A 19,049-nucleotide genomic window follows, 5' to 3' on the forward strand; every position below is an offset into this window, starting at 1 on the left:
CAACAACCCCATAAAGTAGGTGTTGTTATTACTATTATCATCCACATTTTATTCAAGAAGAAACAGCTTCAGGCAGGTGGAGTCCCCGAGGGCATTGGGTTAGTAAGAGGCAGAGCTGGACCAGAAAGCAGGTGACTCAGGCGGCAGAGCCTGTGTGTCTAAAACGACAGCCTTCTTCCCGGACCTGCTCCGCCTGGTTCCCCAGCCAGGTCTCCCGGGCAGTAAACAGCCACCAGGAAAGTTCCAGGAGGAGCCGTGAGCATGTGGAGCAGGGTTCGCTGCACTTAACTAGCTGTGAGGGAGGCAGAGCTGGACAACTAACCAGGGGCTAAGGACCGTCCCCAAGTGAAGTTTCCTTGACTGGGACCTCCAGGGCTCTGTCCTCCCATCTCCTAGGAGAGCATGGGTAATACTTGCATTTACGGTGCAATACGACCCTGGGCACAAGAATTCTCTTTTACCTGTTGGTAAAAATAAAGCAGTGTAGTCCTGTCTTTTTTCAGACTCTCTATGAAGTCTTCTGGCAAGTAGCGGATTTGAAGGTCATACCTGGGACAGCAAATTGAGACTCTCTTGTATTTAAACGAGTGGGACCAGGCAAGGACAGAAGCAACCTCATCCACCACACGCAAGGGGCTACTCGTACAGTTCCTGGCCACCCTGTTAGGACTTTTGGGTGGAGGACCACAGAGGGCAGAGGGGTGGCCAGCAGGTGGTGGTCAGCTCTAGTGCTGACTTCCCACACTTGCTCTTCCTGGCAACGGTTTTCCTTGGACCAGCCACTGGCCTGGCTCACCCTCCTCCCAGCACTTCTGTTCCCCCTCCATCGCACCAGTGCCCGGGGTGGGGGGATGTGCCAGGAGCCCATGTTAGGCCTTGGCAAATGCATGCATTGGACACTACAGGAGGACTAAGCCTAAATGTCACTTAGATGTTCTAGAAGATTCTCAGAGGGTGGGAAGTGCTCCCAGGTCCTCCCTGCCCCACACTCATCTCCCCCATCTGAGAGCCCAGGGCCCCTCTCCTACCTCCACTCGGCTTCCATGTGCAGACACGCATACTTGTCCTGCACCTCGCCCACTGTCATCTGCGGGTGCAGCCAGTGGATCTCGTCCGACTTCATGTGCTTCAGCCTCAGCCCATAGCACTCAGCCAGCTGGATGTTGGGCCCGATCCGCCCGCTCAGCAGGATGGAGGCAATGACCTCCTGCGGAGGAGAAGACAGGGACACAACTCAGAGGTGCCTCCTTCCAGGCTCCCACCATCCTCATGCAGCCCCGGAAGAGTGACTCTCCAGGGTGAGCTTCCGTCTTAGTGTTTTATTCATCTGTGATTCTCTAGCTCTCAGTGCAAGGCCCTGTACACAGTGGGCCCTGTCTGATGGATGAACAACCTGGCAAAATGAGGTAGAGACAGAGGAACTGAGAGAAGAGAGCACAAGCAAAGGGGAAAACGCAGTGAGGCAAAGAGCATGAATTCCGTGCTTCTGCATTTCAGTCCAACCAGACCAGCTAATAGTTATCAAGCACCCACTATGCAAAAAGCACCCACTGAATGGTTTCCAGTTTAGCCGGTATTACTCGGGTTCTGCAGGAGGCACTTCTGGGCACTTAGTATTCATTATTTCATTAAATCCATACAACACGGAAGCAGGTGTTACATCCCCATTTGGATGGAAAGGAAACTGATAGAGGCCACACAGCTCATGGAATTAAGCTGGGATTTTCAACCCTGGTCCACTGGACTCTGAGGATTTGGACTAGACCAAGCTGCTTTGTGGGATGGTAGGGCTGGGCAAGACAGAAGGACAGGACTTGCATTAAGGGATTAAGTGGCACAGTCCCCACACAAGAAGCATGACCACAGGACATAGAGTACTGATCGGAAAATAGGTGCCCTCCTTACTCCTGCTTTCTTGGCCGGAAGTCAGCCTGCCCGACATCCCGATGCCATAGCTCCCTGGCCTGGAGCTGGAGCCGAATGAAGAAGACATCAGGCAGGCAGCTGCCTGGAAGCCCATGTAGAAGGCCACGCCTGGTCCGAATCACATGGGTTCCAGTGTAACTCAGGTTTCTCACGTGGTTCCGCACATAACTGGTGAATCGAGCCTGCTCCTGGCGGGGCAGAGAGGACCCTCAAAGGCAGATTTTGAAACTCTCAGGCACTGGTCAACCTCTGTGGAGTATCTTTGCAATGTGCCTGTCCCTAAGTCTACACACGACCATTTATAACACGACAAAAATAACAGCGCCTATTTTAAATGATTTTATGAGGATTAAATTAGGCAAAACTCCTTAGGACAAAACCCAGCATGAGGTAAGTACTGGAAAAAAAATTGCTAGCATTATTTTATCACAGCAATCAGGTGGCAATTCTGGTGCTTTTGCAAAAACAAACAAACAAAAAAGTCTGCTTTCTTCTTCTTCACCTTCTTAATCTCTTTTTTGTTTCTTCTCTTGGGGATGATGGGGTGGCCACGGGTCACAGTAGCGAGGCTGAGGGGTGGCCGCAAAGCCAGAATCGGAGCAAAGGAGGAGATGGGACTGGGCAGAGGTGGCTGGAGTGGTCAGGCGATTGGTGACGTACAGGGAGACTGAGCAAAGGAGTGAATGTATTGAAGACGGTGGGAAATAGGTTTCTTGCCATTGGAGAAAGCACTTGAAATATGGAGAGGGGAAGGACGGAGAGAACCCTTGGTGAGGGATTGGAATTGGAAGTACTGGCGAGAACTCACAGGGAGAGAGAGCGAGCGAGACCGCCGCAGTGCTTTGCTTATTGAAGGAGCCAGGATCAACGATACCCTGAGTGTCATTTGCACACCAAACACTGAGTCTTAGTTTCCAAATATCCTTCCGCACTACAAGGTTCCAGGGCTCCTGGAAGAAAGGGCTGGTTCCAGGGATGGAACAAATAAAGTACAAGATGAGCCTGGAATATCTTTTTGTTCTGGGGGGAAAAAGGAGAGTTCAGAGAATGTTGGGGCTATACGTCAAGGAAACAGATCAACTCAAAAAGGCTGGCACTGGCCACAACTGGGACAACCTGAGCACTAAAATACACAAGCGAGGGATAGATCACACCCCACCAAACAAAACAGAATCTGAGATGGACAGATAAAGAAAGGAGGGAAAGGGAACGCTCTTCCTTACGGCGGCGGCCAGCCACCCAGCATCAGCTGGTTCGGGCGTGACTCATCAGCGGGTGATAAAGCTGGAGGGTGGGGCTCTGATGATACATGGGAGAGTGACGTGGTCTCAGCAGGTCTTCCCTCAGACACTAATCATAAGCCCAGGAAAACCTGGCAGACGCAAATGACCAGGTCACCCACGCTAACATCATCGTCACCAGGAGGACAGGTAAACAGAGTGTGTCTGTCACCTGGATCCACCAAGAAGAACACAGCACCATTTCTGAGATATTTCTGCCAAAAGTTCATGACGGCCAGGGCGAGGGGTCTTCTCGGAGACGGAGAGAATAAAAGGCCTGCCCTCTTTCAGACTCGTGAACTCCGTCAGACTGGAGGAGACCCAAGAGATAGAACAACCAAGTGCAGTGTGCGGTCCTAGACCCAAGAACCCTTAAGTTTGTAGCCAATCAGGCAGACACGTGGGTGGCCTGGGAACCCTGGAGTCTGAGACTGGGGTCCCGGCAGGGGTGTCTGGCAGGGCACCCCAGGACACCTGTGCTGGCACCAGAGCTGCACCGCAGGGTGCACCAGTCCCTCAGGTGGGCTTCACAGTGGGGAGCAGCGAGATCGACCACCATAGACGACACAGAAGGAGCACTCGTTAGGAGTCACACGGTCCCAGGGTCTGGCCCCAGATCTGAGCGAACCTCTGGCAGGATGACTCACTCCCTGATCCCTGGCCCCCACCCCCATCACGTGAAGCTACAGAGCTTCCTTCATTCAAACAGTCGGCGACGGTCTGTGACAGACTCACTGCGCAGAGCACCCCCAGGAGCCCCAGGGCACACGGAGCCCTCACTGCAAGCAGCTTCTATTAGCGAATGCTCAGGGAAAGCAGCTTAAATTGAGGGGCTCCCAGAGTGGGGTAAGGGATCAGATTAAACAGATCAAACATTCGAGGTTTGACATGATCTCACGGTGGAGGCTTTTGGGTCGGCCCTGCCTCCCTCACCCTTTCATGCCGCTCCCCAAGCCTTCACACGGCTCCCCAGGCCACGGATGGGAGCAGCAAGCCCAGCCCTCTGCCCGCGGCTCACCGGTCGTCATTAGGGAGTCAGTATTTCTTTCTCTATTAACAAATCACTTTTTAAAAACACCAGTCTAAGATGTCTACCTACTCACTACGTTCCTATCAATAACACGGTAGGGAAAAAAAGAGCTGTCTTAGTTTTATCAGTCACTGTTTTGATAAGACCAGGATTCTTTTTGGCTACAGGAGAAACTTCACTTCTGCTCACAGGAGGGCCACGGAAAATCGGGCCCTCCGGTTGTCCGTGGCTCACGCGCCTGGTGCTTCCCGGCGAACGGTGGGATTTCTACGGCTTTTCTTCCAGCTCGGCTGACTGATTTACTCTCTTTATCCAACAGTGTGAAGCCCCTGACGGCCGGCCGCTGCCGCTCTCCCTCTCCTCTGGCATTTCCTCTTACAGGTCAGAAACAAAGGACTGGATGCTTATCTCCGTGCCCACAGTAAATTCTTTCCAAAACAGAAAAAGGTCACCCAAGCAGTCAATCACTCAGTCTACTTTCTCTTCCTTTATCGGGACTCAGTCACATTTTTAACCCCCATCGGGAACTGATGTTTGTGGATCGTGTGGTTTAAAGTTGATTTGTTTTTGCAAGGATGTCTAACATTAGGTGACGTATGTGTGAGGCTGTTTCTCGTCTCTTTCTCGGCTTCCTTCATCTGATAGTCTGTCCCTGTACCTCAGCCACATTTTATAATTTCTGTAGTAGTCTCTGCAGGCTCATGATTTTCTTAGGCCCACCTTTTTCTACAAATAAAACACCTAAATTTTTTTAGTCATCATGATAACTGAGACCCCTCCACCCCTTCCATTAGAATTGGCCTCATCTTCGCTAAAGTCCCGCCTCTTGCTGGGGGCAGCCTGCATCTGGTGACTGGCCACTTCAGGGGTGTAAAGGCTTTGTCCTTTCATCCCAATTTGGGACAGTTCTGCTGGGCCATCCAGCTTCAGAGTTCCCTGGGTCCCGACAGCATCACCGCCCACCTTCCCCCTCTGCCCACCCTGCGTCCCTCACTCCGCCCAGGTGAGTCTCACGAGAGAATCCAGGACGGGATCCGTGCGGGCAGACCGCCTTCTCAGTCCACTTTCCTGGGACCCAGCCGCAGGCGCTGGCCCTCAGTCTGCTCGCAGGCTTGATTGAACTCACCCTCCTTACCTTCTGCTCTATGCAGTCAAAATGCCCCTCTCTTTAGACGTGACAGAATTTAAAAATTTTAATAAACCAAAGCCTTCATTCCAAAAAGTCTTGCCTGATTTCTATTTAAAAAGGTGTCACATTGAGATTGAGGGCATTTTCAAACAGGTGACTTTCTGTCGAAAATCCTCACTGGTTCCTCATTTTCCACACGCTGGGATAAGATCCAGACTCGGTAGCAGGAGGCAGAAACGGCCTTCGGAATTTTCCTGTGTGTTTCTCCCCGGTCTCGGCTCCCACTCCCATCCCTGCGGCGCTCTAAGCCCCAGCCTCCCAGGCTGACTCTCATTCTTCTCCAAGCACAGCATGCTCCTCTCGCCTGGAGGATGCCTGGTGCCCCGCTCCCTCCTGTCCTCTCGTCCAGGGGAGCTTCCGGTCACCCTTTAAGCCCAATCAGCACTGTGAGGTCCTCTGGAAAGCTTCCCCCCACCCCCCACTCCCCTTGAAGGGTTTGTTTTGTTTCCTCCTCTGGATTCCCAAAGACCTTTATACACACACCCAGCAAGATACTATTATGGGTTAAATCGTGTCTCTGAGGGGTGGCTGGGTGGCTCATTGGATTAAGCACCAGCCTGCAAACCAAAGTGTCCTCAGTTCAGTTCCCAGTCAGGGAGCATGCAAGAAGCAACCACACATTGATGTTTCTTTCCCTCTCTTTCTCCTTCCCTTCCCCTCTGTCTAAAAATAAATAATAAATATTTTTTTAAAAAATCATGTCCCACCCTGGCTGGCATAGCTCAGTGGATTGAGTGCGAGCTGGGAACCAAAGGGTCCCAGGTTCGATTCCCAGCCAGGGTACATTCCTGGCTTGCAGGCCATAACCCCTAGCAACCGCACATTGATGTTTCTCTCTCTCTCTCTCTCTCTCTCTCTCTCTCTCTCTCCCCCTCCCTTCCCTCTCTAAAAATAAATAAATAAAATATTTATAAAAAAAGTTATTTCTAAAAAAAAAGAAAAAAAAATCACGTCCCTCAAAAAAGATAAGTTGAAGTCCTTATAGCCAGTACCTTACAACGTGACCTTATTCGGAAATACGGTCTTTATAGAATAAGGAAATTACATGAAGTCACTGGGGTGGCCCCAATTCCATGACCGATGTCCTAACAACAAGGGGGAAATTGAACAGAGAGGGAGACGTGCACACACGGACGATGTCATGTGAGCATGGAGGATGTGAGTGTCACATCTACAAGCCAAGGGATGCTCAAGATCGGCAGCAAGCTAGTGCAAAAGATGGCCAGCAGCTGGTAAGAGGCAAGGAAGCACCTTTCTCCTCCAGGTTTCAGAGGGAGCATGGCCTTGCCGACACCTTGATCTTGGACTTCCAGCCTCCAGAATGGCAAGAGAATGAATTTCTGTTGTTTGGAGTCACCCCATCTGTGGTCCTTTGTTATGGCACCCCTAAGAAACTAATATAGACATTTACCAATTAGAACTAAGACCATTGTCCATATTTGTCTTCCTAACCTTGCAAATCAGGGTCAGAAGCCAAACCTTACATAAAATGTCATCCCCAACCCCAAGCCCAGTGCCTGGCACAGGGAAGGTCCTCAACTCCTGGAGGACACAAGTAGTGGCCAGCTCCATGGATAACAAGCTGGGCTCATGAAGGATGGTGACCTACCATCAGAAATGTTCAAAGCATCAGGAATGTGGTGATTAACCCACCACAGTCTTCAGAGTCTGAAGGATCTGGGCGCCTAAGCCCCATTTCCTTGTCTATAAAAGGGGCGGGATTAGACAGCATGTGGTGTAAATAAAAAGAGCAGATATTCAATTATAAGCACGGGACACTGGCCCCCCTCCACCTTCTAACGGGGTTTCCGCACATCACTCAACTCTCCGACTTCTTGTTTATGTAATGATAAGATGTGGCAGCGACAGAAGCAGAAACACACAAATCCAGAATGGAATGTGTCTGAAGGGGAACAGCGTGGTCTTGGGTTGGTGCAATTGTATACATGCAGATTTTTGCTCTTGCAGGTTTCCTGTGCTTGAACTTTTGTATATAATGTTGCAGTTAAGAGAATGGCCTCAGAGTCCGAAACTGTTTCATCTCTGATGTGCTTTATGACTTTGGGTAAATTAACTTCTCCAACTGGTCATTTGTAAAATGTAATAACATTCTTCTCTCATTGGGTTTATTTGATGATTCAATGAGATGATACGAGTAAGGAGCTTACCATGGGGCTTTGTGGATAGCAGCACTAAAGGAAGGCACCATTATTATTCAATAAACATGTATTCATTTATATATTGTTGAATTCAACTTGCTAATATTTTGTTAAGGATTTTGCGTCTGTGTTCATGAGCAGTACTGGTCTGTAGTTTTCCTTTAGGGTGTAGCATTCATATATTCATTTGATAATTATAAAAATATCTCTTTTTATGCCCTGGCTGGCATAGCTCAGTGGATTGAATGCGGGCTGCAAACCAAAGCATCGCAGGTTCAATTCCCAGTCAAGGCACATGCCTGGGTTGCAGGCCGCAGCCCCCAGCAACCACACATTGATGTTTCTCTCTCTCTTTTTCTCCCTCCCTTCCCTCTCTAAAAATAAATAAATAAAATCTTTAAAAAAATAACTATGTGATAAAAGACTTTTTAAAAAATATCTCTTCTAAAATAAATGTTTAAGTTTAGCTATTACAAGCTTGGTTTTGCAGATTAGACATAAAATAGTCAAAGGGAAATCTCGGGAGCAGACCTTGCCTTCCAGCATGAGACAAACGCCACAGCTCACGCCGGTGTGTTCGGCTCATGTGCTGCCAAGCAGGGACCTCACCCCACACTGGTAAAGCTCAGCTTTTAAGAGGTGACCAAATTCGCTGTAAAATATACAACTCTAAAACAAATGTGCTGACTGGGCGGTCAATGTCACAGGGCCACAGAGCAAAAGAACAGCCAAAATTCACTCGGGTCCTGAGGAAGGCTGGGCTGTGCAGATATTTTGCCTTCTTCAGCCTCGTAGCTCGGCTGTGAGAGCAGACCTTGCCAGCAGAGCCACAGAAGTGACACCTACAGCTCCACTGCTACTCAAACGTTCACATGTTTATTAAGCTCATAAAACTTAAGACTGGAATTTTACAGCCCTAAGTAAATTTAGAGATCATTTAAATTGCCTCTGTCTTTATACAAAGAAACCAAGACCTAGCGGGGCTGGGGGACTTGCTCAAGGATACACAGGGAATGTTATTTTAAACTGGCTGAAACTCTCTTAACCTCCCACACTTTATCACTTACAAATGCTAATCTGGCCTCCAGTCAGCTTCCTGTTCTGTCTTCCTATCAAGTGATCTAGGAGATGACTGGCCTCACATGAGCACCCTCCAGGTGTCAGTCCATTCATTCATTCTACAAACATCCACTGCGTGTCTACTTCGTGTTGGGCTCCGCGTGGGCACTGGGGATCCAATGGAGAACAAGGCAGATCCCCACCCTCCAGGAGGCGGCCTCTGCATGGAGACCGATGAGTGCTGGGTGGGTGAACACAGAAGAGCCCTGGCACCCCCTCTGACCAGCCACGTGCACTACGGACTCCCCTCCCGCTCCATGCGGCCCTCATCGGCCACCTTGTCGCAGACCCTTTCAGACTCAGTGTCTCATGGGTTCTCAGACTCTGTAACGATGACCTCACTCCCTGGGGCTCCCCCCACCCCTGATTGCTGATAATTATCTCCCGGGCGGGGGGAGCCAGCTGGGCGTCCTGCAGGCAGGCGTGGGGCCTTTGCAGCCGCGATGGCTCCCAGGGCTGTGGAGACTGTGATGCAGTGAATTTGGGACGGGACTTGGAAACCTAGTACTTTAAAAACTTTCTGGCCCTGGCTGTTGTGGCTCAGTTGGTTGGGGCATCATCCCGAAAACCAAAAGGTTGGAGGTTTGATTTCCGGTCAGGGCACAGGCCTGGGTTGCAAGTTTGGTCCCCACTGGGGGTGCATACAAGAGGCAACCTGATCAATGTTTCTCTCTCACATCACGGTGTTTCTCCCTCTCTCTCTCCCTCTGTTCCCCTCAAAACACAGGTCGGACCGCCTGCCTCATCTGGGAGCACGGATGGAGCGTTACAGAAACCCTATTCACAGCCCCTCTTGGGCATTTGCTGCCACAGACCCAAGGTGCCACCCTGCACACCCCAGGTCAGTGAGAAACTCTTTCTCCTCTGCTGGAACTCGGAATTGAGATAGGAGTTCTAGGCAGCCGCTGTTGGTTTTAGGACTAAAATTGACCCATCCATCCATCCATCCATCATTAAATAATTGCTCATTGATGAATTCCACAAATTGGGAAATAAAAGCAAAGCCCTCCTCTCATGGATTTATTTTCTACTTCGAAAGAGGCTAAACAGTAACAAATATGCATAATATTATCTCAGGTTCTGACAAGTGCTAAGAAGTCACACAAAGCAGGCCAAGGCCCCAGAATGACAGGGGGCTGCTATTTTAACAAGGTGGCCAGCAAAGTCCTCTCTAATAATGCGGCATTGGCGTAGGTCCCCAAAGGAAGTAAGGGAGAGATGGCCTTGCGGGGAAAGGGTCCTTCAGGGAAAAGGACCAGCGAGCACAGAAGCCCCAAGGTCGGCATGTGGGAGGCCCCAGGGTGCTTGGTGCATCTGAGCAGCTCAGCAGAGGCCGGTGGGGCTGGGGAGGAGAGGGCATAAAGGGAAGGGATGGGAGAAAGCTAGGCCAGGCCTGTTTTTTCGTAAAGGGTCAGGAAGTAAATATTTTCGGCTTGTGGGTGATATGGCTCCTGTCACAACTACCCAGCTCTGGTGTTGTAGCTCAAAGGCAGGCAGAGCCAATATGTAAACAAGTGAGCATGGCTGTGTTCCAATAAAACTTTATTTACAACAACAAGTCATGGGCCATCTTTGGCCTACAAGCCATTGTTAGCTGATCCTTGTTGTAGACCAAGGTAAGGACTTTAGATTTTATTTTGAGTGACACAGGGCCACTGGAGAGTTTAAAGTAGAGCAACGATATGATCTAAGGCTTCAATCTAAGCTATACCTCAAATATATCCCTCTAACTGACCTGTGTTTTAGAAATTCACCATGGCTGCTACCTGTAGAATGAACCACAGGGGCATAAGGGCAGAAGCAGTGAGGAGGCAATAGGTAAGAGATGCTGATGGCCTGGACCAGAGTAGAGGCAGTGCAAATGGTGAGAATAAAGTGGTCAGAATTCAGATCTTTTTTTTTTTACTCCTTACCCAAGGATTCCTTATTGATTTTAGAGAGAAAGAGAGATAAACACCGATGTGAGAAAGAAACATCAGTTGGCTGCCTCCCAGATACCCTGACTGGGGATCGAACCCACAACCTACATATGTTTCCTGACTTGGGAATGAACCCGCAACATTTTGGTGTACGGGATGATGCTCCAACCAGCTGAACCACCCAGCCAGGGCCAGATATGTTTGGACGGTAGGGTTGGCAGCATTTCCCGGTGGATTAAGTATAGAGTGTGAGAAGAAAAAGAATCCGAGAATGACTCTGACACACCTGAGCAAATGGAGCTGCGATGAACGGAACTGGGAAAGGCTGGGAGAGAAGGAGACTTTCAGGAGCAGATTAGGAGTCTGGGCCTTTGTGTGGCAGTTAGACGCCCCGTGGAGCTGGCGAGGAGGCAGGCGGACAGCGAGCTGGAGTCACGGCGGGAGATCAGAGCCAGCACTACAAATTTGGGCACCACTGGTCAAAATCAGAATTTCAGGCTATGTGACTGGATGAGATCACCTGAAGAGTGACAAGGGGCCAGTCTGTGGCATCACATAGCCTGACAATGTCACGGGAAATACTGTGCCAGGGCGCAGGCTGGCCACAGGCTGCCTGGCCACTGAGAACCCCAGGCGGCAGCAGGAAAAGAGGCTTTCACCAGTCTGCACTCCGTGGCCACTTCCTGACTGGGCTCTGAGCCTCAGCGTGGGTGTGCCTGTGTGTGCAAATTGCTCACAGGCACCTGCACACTGTGTACACGGGTGTGTGTGCAGCTGAATGGGGGCACCAGTGACAGACACTGTGATCCCAGCTGATGGCCATAGTGGGCTGAATGGTGGCCCCCAAAAGATAGGACCACACCCTGACCCCTGGAACCTCACTGGGAAAAAGGGGTTCGCACAGGTGGTTAAGTCAAAGATCTCAAGATGAAATCATTCTGGACTATCTGGGTGGCTCCTAAATCTAATGACGTGTCCTTGTAAAAGACACACAGAGAGAAGAGGAGAAGGGGACATGGAGACAGAGGCAGAGACAGGAGTCACACGGCCATAAAGCCGAGGCAGCCCAGAGCCACCAGACGCTGGAGGAGGCGAGGGAGCTTCCTCCCCTCGAGCCTTTGGAGGTGGCACCGCCCCGCTGGCCGGCAGAAGCGTGAGAGAACACGGTTCCCTTGTTTCAAACCACCTTTTTCAGTGGAGGGGGGATGGTTTTGTGGTAATTTGTTAGAGCAGCCCTAGAAACCAAGAACAATAGCTACACAAGTTCCAAGTTCTCAATACACCTAAGGGATCATTTTTTTTCAAAAAGTGATTGATGAACAAAATAATAAAAGTGAGCATAACATCCCACTCTGAATGCATTCATTTTGATGTGATAAAAGCCTCTCTCTAACCGGGACATTCAGAAATGCAACCACCAGAGCAAAAATAGAAATGAAAGCACAGGCACCTGACTGCTAATCTGCCGATATAATGGATGCAGTCATACAGATAAATACAGAGAGGCCCAGGGCCCTGCACGCTGGAGCCCCCACCTGCAGACAGCTGTGGTAGGGGCGGCTGGCCTGGTGAGCACGCGCAGGAAGTGAGGGGGGTGCAGAAAGGAGAAGGTCCTTGTGAATGTACCTCTTTTTTCGTCGCTGTGAGTGTCTCTGTGGTAACAGTTTGTGGTTTCCTGGCTGAACCCTTTCCTCTCAGGTTTCCAGGGACTGTTCTCACATACGGGGGGTGGCGGGGGTCAGTGGGCCTTGTCCGGCTTTGCTCACTCTCTGTAGGGTAACCTTTCTGTTAGAAACGGCAACTTCCCAGGACATGCAATCCTGCCTTCTGCCCTTCTTGCACCTCAACCTTGTGATCTTCCCCGTGAAGGCAGGCAGCAGGGATTGTTCTGGAAACAAAGAACCTGAGCGGATGAACCGTGGGCTGGAGGCTCCTCCTCTGCTCACACGGAGCAGCCGGCTGCTGAAACAGAACACCAGCCGCTGGGTGGCCTCAACGACAGACACTGACTTCTCATAGTTTGTTTGGCTTTGGAGTGAGAGCCCTCTTCCTCTTTTGCATATGGCCACCTTCTCACCGTGTCCCCACATAGCAGGGAGAGAGCGCGGGTCTCTCCACCTTCTGACAAGGACACGGATCCCATCACGGGAGCCCTTGTGACCTCATCTAAACCTCGAGACTTCCCAGAGGCTTCACCTCCTAACACCTCCCCTTTGGGGGCCAGGGCTTGGGCACAGGAATTCGGGGGTGGGAGACACGCAGCCCATAACACCCTGCATCCAGTTCAGTGTAGGTAGAAACTCTGAACTAACTGGGATGCTCTTCTGATTAGGGCAGAGCAGAATGGACCACGATATCCGAAGTCTGCTTCTCTGGGAGCACTCCGGGATGAGCTGTGTGGCCACTGGACTCGCTGGGGAAGGCAGTGAGCACCAGCATGTGGGGAGCAGGCTGCGTTTGGGACTGGACTCCGCCCTGCCCACACATCAGACAAGTGGCACCCACCGGCCACCCTGCAGCCTGAGAGCATTGTTCTGAGGGGAGCGGACACACCTGGGCTTGGTGGGAAGGGCACGGGATGGCTCTGCCTCTGTGCCTCCCGGGGATGCAGATGTGGATTCGAAGCGGGGTGATGCTCTGAGAAAAAAACAAGCGTGAATCTTGAACATGGCTTTTCAGCGTCGCAGAGGCTGGCTGAGGGAGAGGCGCTTGGAAGTGGGGGCCCTGTTTGCACCCTGGGAACCACGCCACATCACAGACAAGTGCCTGCTCTTCTGCTTAAGGTCCTCCTTTGAGATACAGATAGCCCCATGGTGGACAGAGATGGGCCCGGGCAGAGAGCGTGTCATCTGGGATTAGCCAGAGAGAGAAAACACACTTTCAGCAAGTCAGTGTGCGGCAGAGAGAAGAAAAAAATATGGCATTTAGCAGTAGGTGACCAGACAGATGACTTATCCCAAGACTCACGATGTTCTTGAGATTGGCAGGGACAGTGTCGCCTGTCACCCCTGGGCACAGTGTGCAGACTGGGACGGTGTGAGGCAGACCAGGACATATGGTCAACATATCCAACGTACCCTAGTGCACAAAGAGGAGAAGGAGAAAGGAGAGGGGCTGGGGAGGAGAGAGCAGGGAGGCAGAGAGAGAGAGTGAGGGAGAGGGAGAGAGTATGAAAGAGAGGCTGTAAGAGTCAGAGAGACGCCCTGTGTGGGCATGTCTGGGTGGCACTCTGCTGGGTGTTTACAAAGTGTTATCTTAACCCCTTTCCCAGACAAGCAAATTAGCATGTTAGAGAAATATACAATGATATAAGCCTCCACTTGCTGCAGAGATTCGGAGCTCCTAAACAAACACAATTTCCAACAAATGTCAAACAAAAGGAAAATGGAAAATCAGGGGGAGCAAAACTCAGCTCGTTGCTCAGTTCTCTTCGACACCTACCTAATGTCTGCTGGGCCCTACGCCCAAGGGCCTGCTCTTATTCACACAGCTCTTAACAACACAGGGAAAGCATCATGAGGCTATTGTATTCACACAGAAAGAAGTGGAGAATAAAAAGAAACACATGAATTCAGCAAGTATGCGTGGATTGACTATGATTTGGAAATGTGCCGGCAATGGACTTTGCCAAGGTGGTTCTGGATTGCGTCTATTTGACCAGACGCAGCTAGACAGGGGTGCTGGGACTTGAGGAGTGTTCCTAGGGAAGGACAAGTGCTTGGCGAGTTTGAAAGGGCTGGCAGCATTTTGGGCACGGGGAAGGATGGTGAAAGAAACTATGGAGCTGAAAGTAGAAAAATCCATCAAAGGACAAAACCCAGCTAGGGCAGGAAAGCGCAAGAAGAGGTCGGAAAGCAGAGGGTGGGAGGGGCCACTCCAGGAGGGTCTCAGGCAGGGATGCTCTGTCTGGACCTATGAGGCTGGATGCAGCGTCCACAAACAGGCCCTGAATAGCAAAGCTGTTTCTCGATGTTTGAGCCAAGATCTTGTGTACTGTACTCTCACAGAACCTCTTTCTTCCTGCCAGGGTACCTGCCTCCACTTGTAAAGTTTCATTCATTAGTGTGAGTCAGTGCCAGGTTCACCCTTGGCCTGGAAGCTCCATGAAAGCAGGGAGGACGTCTGCGTTTTGAGGTAGGATGGTATTTCCCAGGCCACAGCAAGCACGGTGCAGGTACCTGGAGCACGCAACAAACATTTGTGGAGTGGATGATGAATCCATTCGGGGCTCTTTCATTAATGATCTCACCCACTGCCACGGCTCCCACTGCCACGTAGAGGCCGACGGCACTCAAACATCTGTGTCCAGCCCAGGTCTCTCCTCTAGAACCGTGTCTCAAACAGTCTACCCAGCATTTTCACATGAAAGCGTTAGAGCCTCTCAATTGCCCTTGACGGGCCCAAAACTGAACTGCGACCTCCCCACTCCCCAGTTAGCTTCTCCTCACGTGTCCTCCATTTTAGGGAGCGGGACCCTGTCCACCGGAGGCAGGGCTGCTGGCCTCCACACCTCCTTCTTCCCTGCTCCTGCACCTCCCGTCCTTCAGCAGAACCTTTCATTTCCATCTCCTAAACTCTTCACGTTATAATTACTTCTCTCCATACACCATGGTGGTTAAGAGCACAGGCTCCAGAGGTGGGTTGACTAGGTTTACAAATAGGCTCTGCCACTTACTAGCAATTTGCTTAACTCCTCTGGACCTTACTTCCTTATACACAGAGTGGAGACGGTAACACTATGTGCTTCATAGGGTTCTTTTGAGAAGTCAGTAGGATAATGCATATGCTGTGCTTTCAAAAGTGCTAGCTGCTACATCATCAGCCTACCACCTTGGCCTGCAGCAGCAGCAGCATCACCATCATCGTCACCACCATCCTCATCACTATCATCAGCAGCAGCAGCCTCCATCCCCACCATCACCACTGTCATCATCACCACCACCATCACCATCAGCACCATCACCATTCCCACCAGCTTCATTATCACCACCATCACCATCAGCACCATCACGAATGTCATTATTGCTACCACCATCATTACTGTCAACACTATCATCACCATGACTACAACCCTAATCTAAGATACCATCACCTGTCTTCTGGATTACTGCAATAGCCACCTAACACCTCCCCACACTCATTCTTGCCTTCCTCAAAGTTTGAGTCACCCTGCTCCCAGTCTATTTCCTCCAATCTCAGGTCATTGCTGTGCTTCAACTAAATCAGTAGCTTCCCACAAGAGATCAGGTAAAATCCAAAATCGTTAATGTGGTCTAAATAGCTACTCTTGGCCATTCGTTAGCCTCAAACCTGTCCTGTGCATTTCCATCTGTTGGTGACACCGTTTCTCTCGCCTTCTCCTCCCTGCCCCCCACGATCGTAATCTCTCTGAAATGCTGCCCGTGCTCACTGGCCCCACTGTCTGACCACCTGCAGGGTGCCTTTACCCCCGTCTCCCCACTGAGACTTTCCATCAAAGAGTCATCATGTCACCTGTTGCTGAAACCAGTACATCTATCTTTAGCCTTATCTGACTTGATCTTTGTGACACTGCTAACCTCTCTTTCCTCAAAGTGTCTTCTTCCGTTGTCTCCCCTGCCTGTTCTTTTGTTTCTTTTGATTTTTCTCTGGATGATTCATCTTTTTCCTTCATTTGTTCTTCTTTCTCTACCAGCCCCTCAGAAGTTGGTTTCCCAAGATTTCCTAATTCTTTTCACTGGCTCCACTCATTCTCTGTGGATGATTCTATCCGTTCACATGGTGCGCATTGCACAATGACTCCAAAATCCTCAGGTCTGGGTCCCTTCTCCCTCCTGAACTCCAGGCCCACTTCCCTCCATGGGGCTGTTTCATAAACATGATATGTGGACAGCTGAAATCTCAGAAGTCCCCTTCTTTCTCTGGTGTTTGGTCAATGAATGGTATCAACACCCACTCAACTGTCCAAGCAAAAGTTTGAGTCATCCTGTCCCCTACCTCTCTCCCTCCTCGTATCGAGTTAATCATCAATTCTCTTGATTCTGCCTCCTCGGATGCACTCAGACCTATTGACGACTTGCCTTTGCTCCTGATGCCACTCCCTTAGTTCAGGTCCTCACCATTTCCCACCAGCATTTTGGCCACAGCTCCCTAATCCATCTCCTGCTTGCTAGCCTTTCCTCTCTCCTGCCCTTTTTGCACTGCTGTCAGAGTTTAGGGAACAGAGGTCCCTAAATGATTTTCCAGAGAACTAGTGGTCCAACTTTCAAAGAAGGGTTTCTTAGGCAATTAAGAAGTGGCTTATGGGCCCTGGCTGGCATAGTTCAGTGGATTGAGTGCAGGCTGCGAACCAGGCATCGCAGGTTCAATTCCCAGTCAGGGCACATGCCTGGGTTGCAGACCATGACCCCCAGCAACTGCACATTAATGTTTCTCTCTCTCTTTCTCCCTCTCTCTCTCTCTCTCTTCCCCTCCTTTCCCTCTCTAAAAATGAATAAATAAAATCTTTAAAAAAAAGAAGTGGCTTATGTAAGAAAACATCCCCTCTGGGGCCCTGCTCTTAGTGACCCGCCACGTATAGCCACATATTGAAGGTTCTGATAAGTCCTGTTGCAAAGAAATCTGGTCGAATTGACTAACCAAGCATTTCTCAAACTTCTTTGATCATAAAAACCCTTCTCCATGAAACACCTCTTAACATCTTGCAGGATACTATGCACTGCTTCAAAACACAAATCTGACCATCTTACTTCTCTGTTTGAAAATATGATGAATGCATGGGTAAACATTAAGGAAAGACAATTTGAACTTTATTCTATGGGTAATTAGAAAACCGTGGAGATTCCTGAGCAGGTTAACAATCTAATACCTACATAATCAATAGCTTCCAATGATTGAGCTCCTGCTATATGTAGCCACTTCTCATCTATCATCTCTAATCCTTACGACAGGCTACCTATGGGCACGATACCCAATGAGGAGGCAGAAGCCAGGTTGGTTAGGTATTAGGTCTATAAGGCCATATAACCTACAGGTAGAAAGCAGTATTTGGCTCAAGGTCTAGTTGGCTTTAAAGCCATGGCTATTGGCAATAAACAGGTGATCTTTGCCTGCGGGATTAGAAACAGGAAAACCCAGAAGGCTTGGACATAAATTCCTAGAAGGCCATCATATCTTTCTTCGTTCTCAATCTGTTTTCATACCCCTCCAGATAACACCCTGGGTGCTGGCCATTCTTCTTAGACTTGGGTCTCATTACCCTTGCTGGAGCCTCTTGTGTTTGTTCCCCTTAAACACCCAGCAAGACATCAGACAGCTCCAGGAAAGCCTCTCCCCAGCTTACAAACCATATGCTTGAACAGGTCCAAACTCCTCAGCCTGGTGTTCTGGGCCCTCCCTTAACTGCTCTCACCTTCCCCTTCTGATCTCGACTTTAGGCACTTTTCTAACATAAGCCACACTGCAGCCCAACCAAACCATTCACCACTGAGCAGCCTCCCTGCCTTTGTTCTCACTGTCCCCTCCGCATGGAAAGCCCTCTGCTCCCCTCAGAGCAGCTGCTTCAGATGGGCCTGTCCTCCGGGTCCCTTTTCACTGACTCCACAGAACACACCCTGATCCAGGCCATCTGGGCACTCTCTTGTTTTCAGCAAAAAGGCAGGGAGGTGCCCCCAAACTTGGAAGTCAGGTTAACCTCTGAAAGTTACACCAGCAACACCCACAGTGGATGGCATCAGCTGTCTGTAAAGATGATCCACCCAAAGGAAGACTCCAGAAGCAGAGGGTTAAAGAGATGAAAAGACCCTCCTGGAAGAAGGTACCTGGGGCTTAGTCTAAGTACACGATTATACCTGCATTTCCGGGACCCTGAGATGGACAAATAAGGCCCTGATCAAATCAGTTACAGGAAACAGAGGGAGTAACCAAACCATAATCAATTGCGATAACTCTCCAGGCAGTGACCTAATCAATTACTCCGGTGTGCTGAAGCATAGCGCGTGCTGTAATGGATGGAAGGCAGACAGGCAGACAGATGTGCAGAGGGTGCTGCCAGCACCGACCGGGAGAGACACTCACTGAGTTTGGGCAATACTGGCTTTTAGGACGGGGAGGAGTGGTAATGAGAGGACTGGCGCTACTTCACCCGGCTTTCTCAGACCCGGTTAGTATTCCCAAAAGTCCCCTGCTTCCGCTGTCCAAATTACCATCACCACGCAACCTTTTGAGAACCAGTTTGGCTTTTATTTGCGTCATTACACAGGAATAGGAAGGGCAGTAAAAGGGGACGTGGTCACGGTTATCTAACCTCATGAGGCTGCTGGGAAAATTCAGTGAGATAATGTATCTAGAGGAATTGATCCGGGCTGTATACAGTAATTGTTCAATAAACACAGGCACTTAGTCAATCACTGCATTGTAACTCTATTTCTGATGACAAGGTCTTATATG

At 50.0% G+C, this 19,049-nt stretch overlaps 1 protein-coding gene across 3 annotated transcripts in view; it reads right to left on the minus strand.

Annotated features, from left to right (window-relative positions):
• PTK2B (protein tyrosine kinase 2 beta) overlaps nt 1-19,049 on the minus strand; it is a 116,764-nt gene that overhangs the window by 36,264 nt on the left and 61,451 nt on the right. For all 3 annotated transcript variants that reach the window (XM_028519425.2, XM_028519436.2, XM_028519427.2), the window contains exons 3-4: nt 1,029-1,207; nt 462-549 (exon numbers count right to left, since the gene is read on the minus strand). In XM_028519425.2, coding sequence (XP_028375226.1) covers nt 462-549; nt 1,029-1,207 — 267 coding nt within the window. The remainder of the gene's footprint in view (nt 1-461; nt 550-1,028; nt 1,208-19,049) is intronic.

Source organism: Phyllostomus discolor, chromosome 8 (assembly GCF_004126475.2).
Source record: "Phyllostomus discolor isolate MPI-MPIP mPhyDis1 chromosome 8, mPhyDis1.pri.v3, whole genome shotgun sequence".
NCBI lineage: Eukaryota > Metazoa > Chordata > Mammalia > Chiroptera > Phyllostomidae > Phyllostomus > Phyllostomus discolor.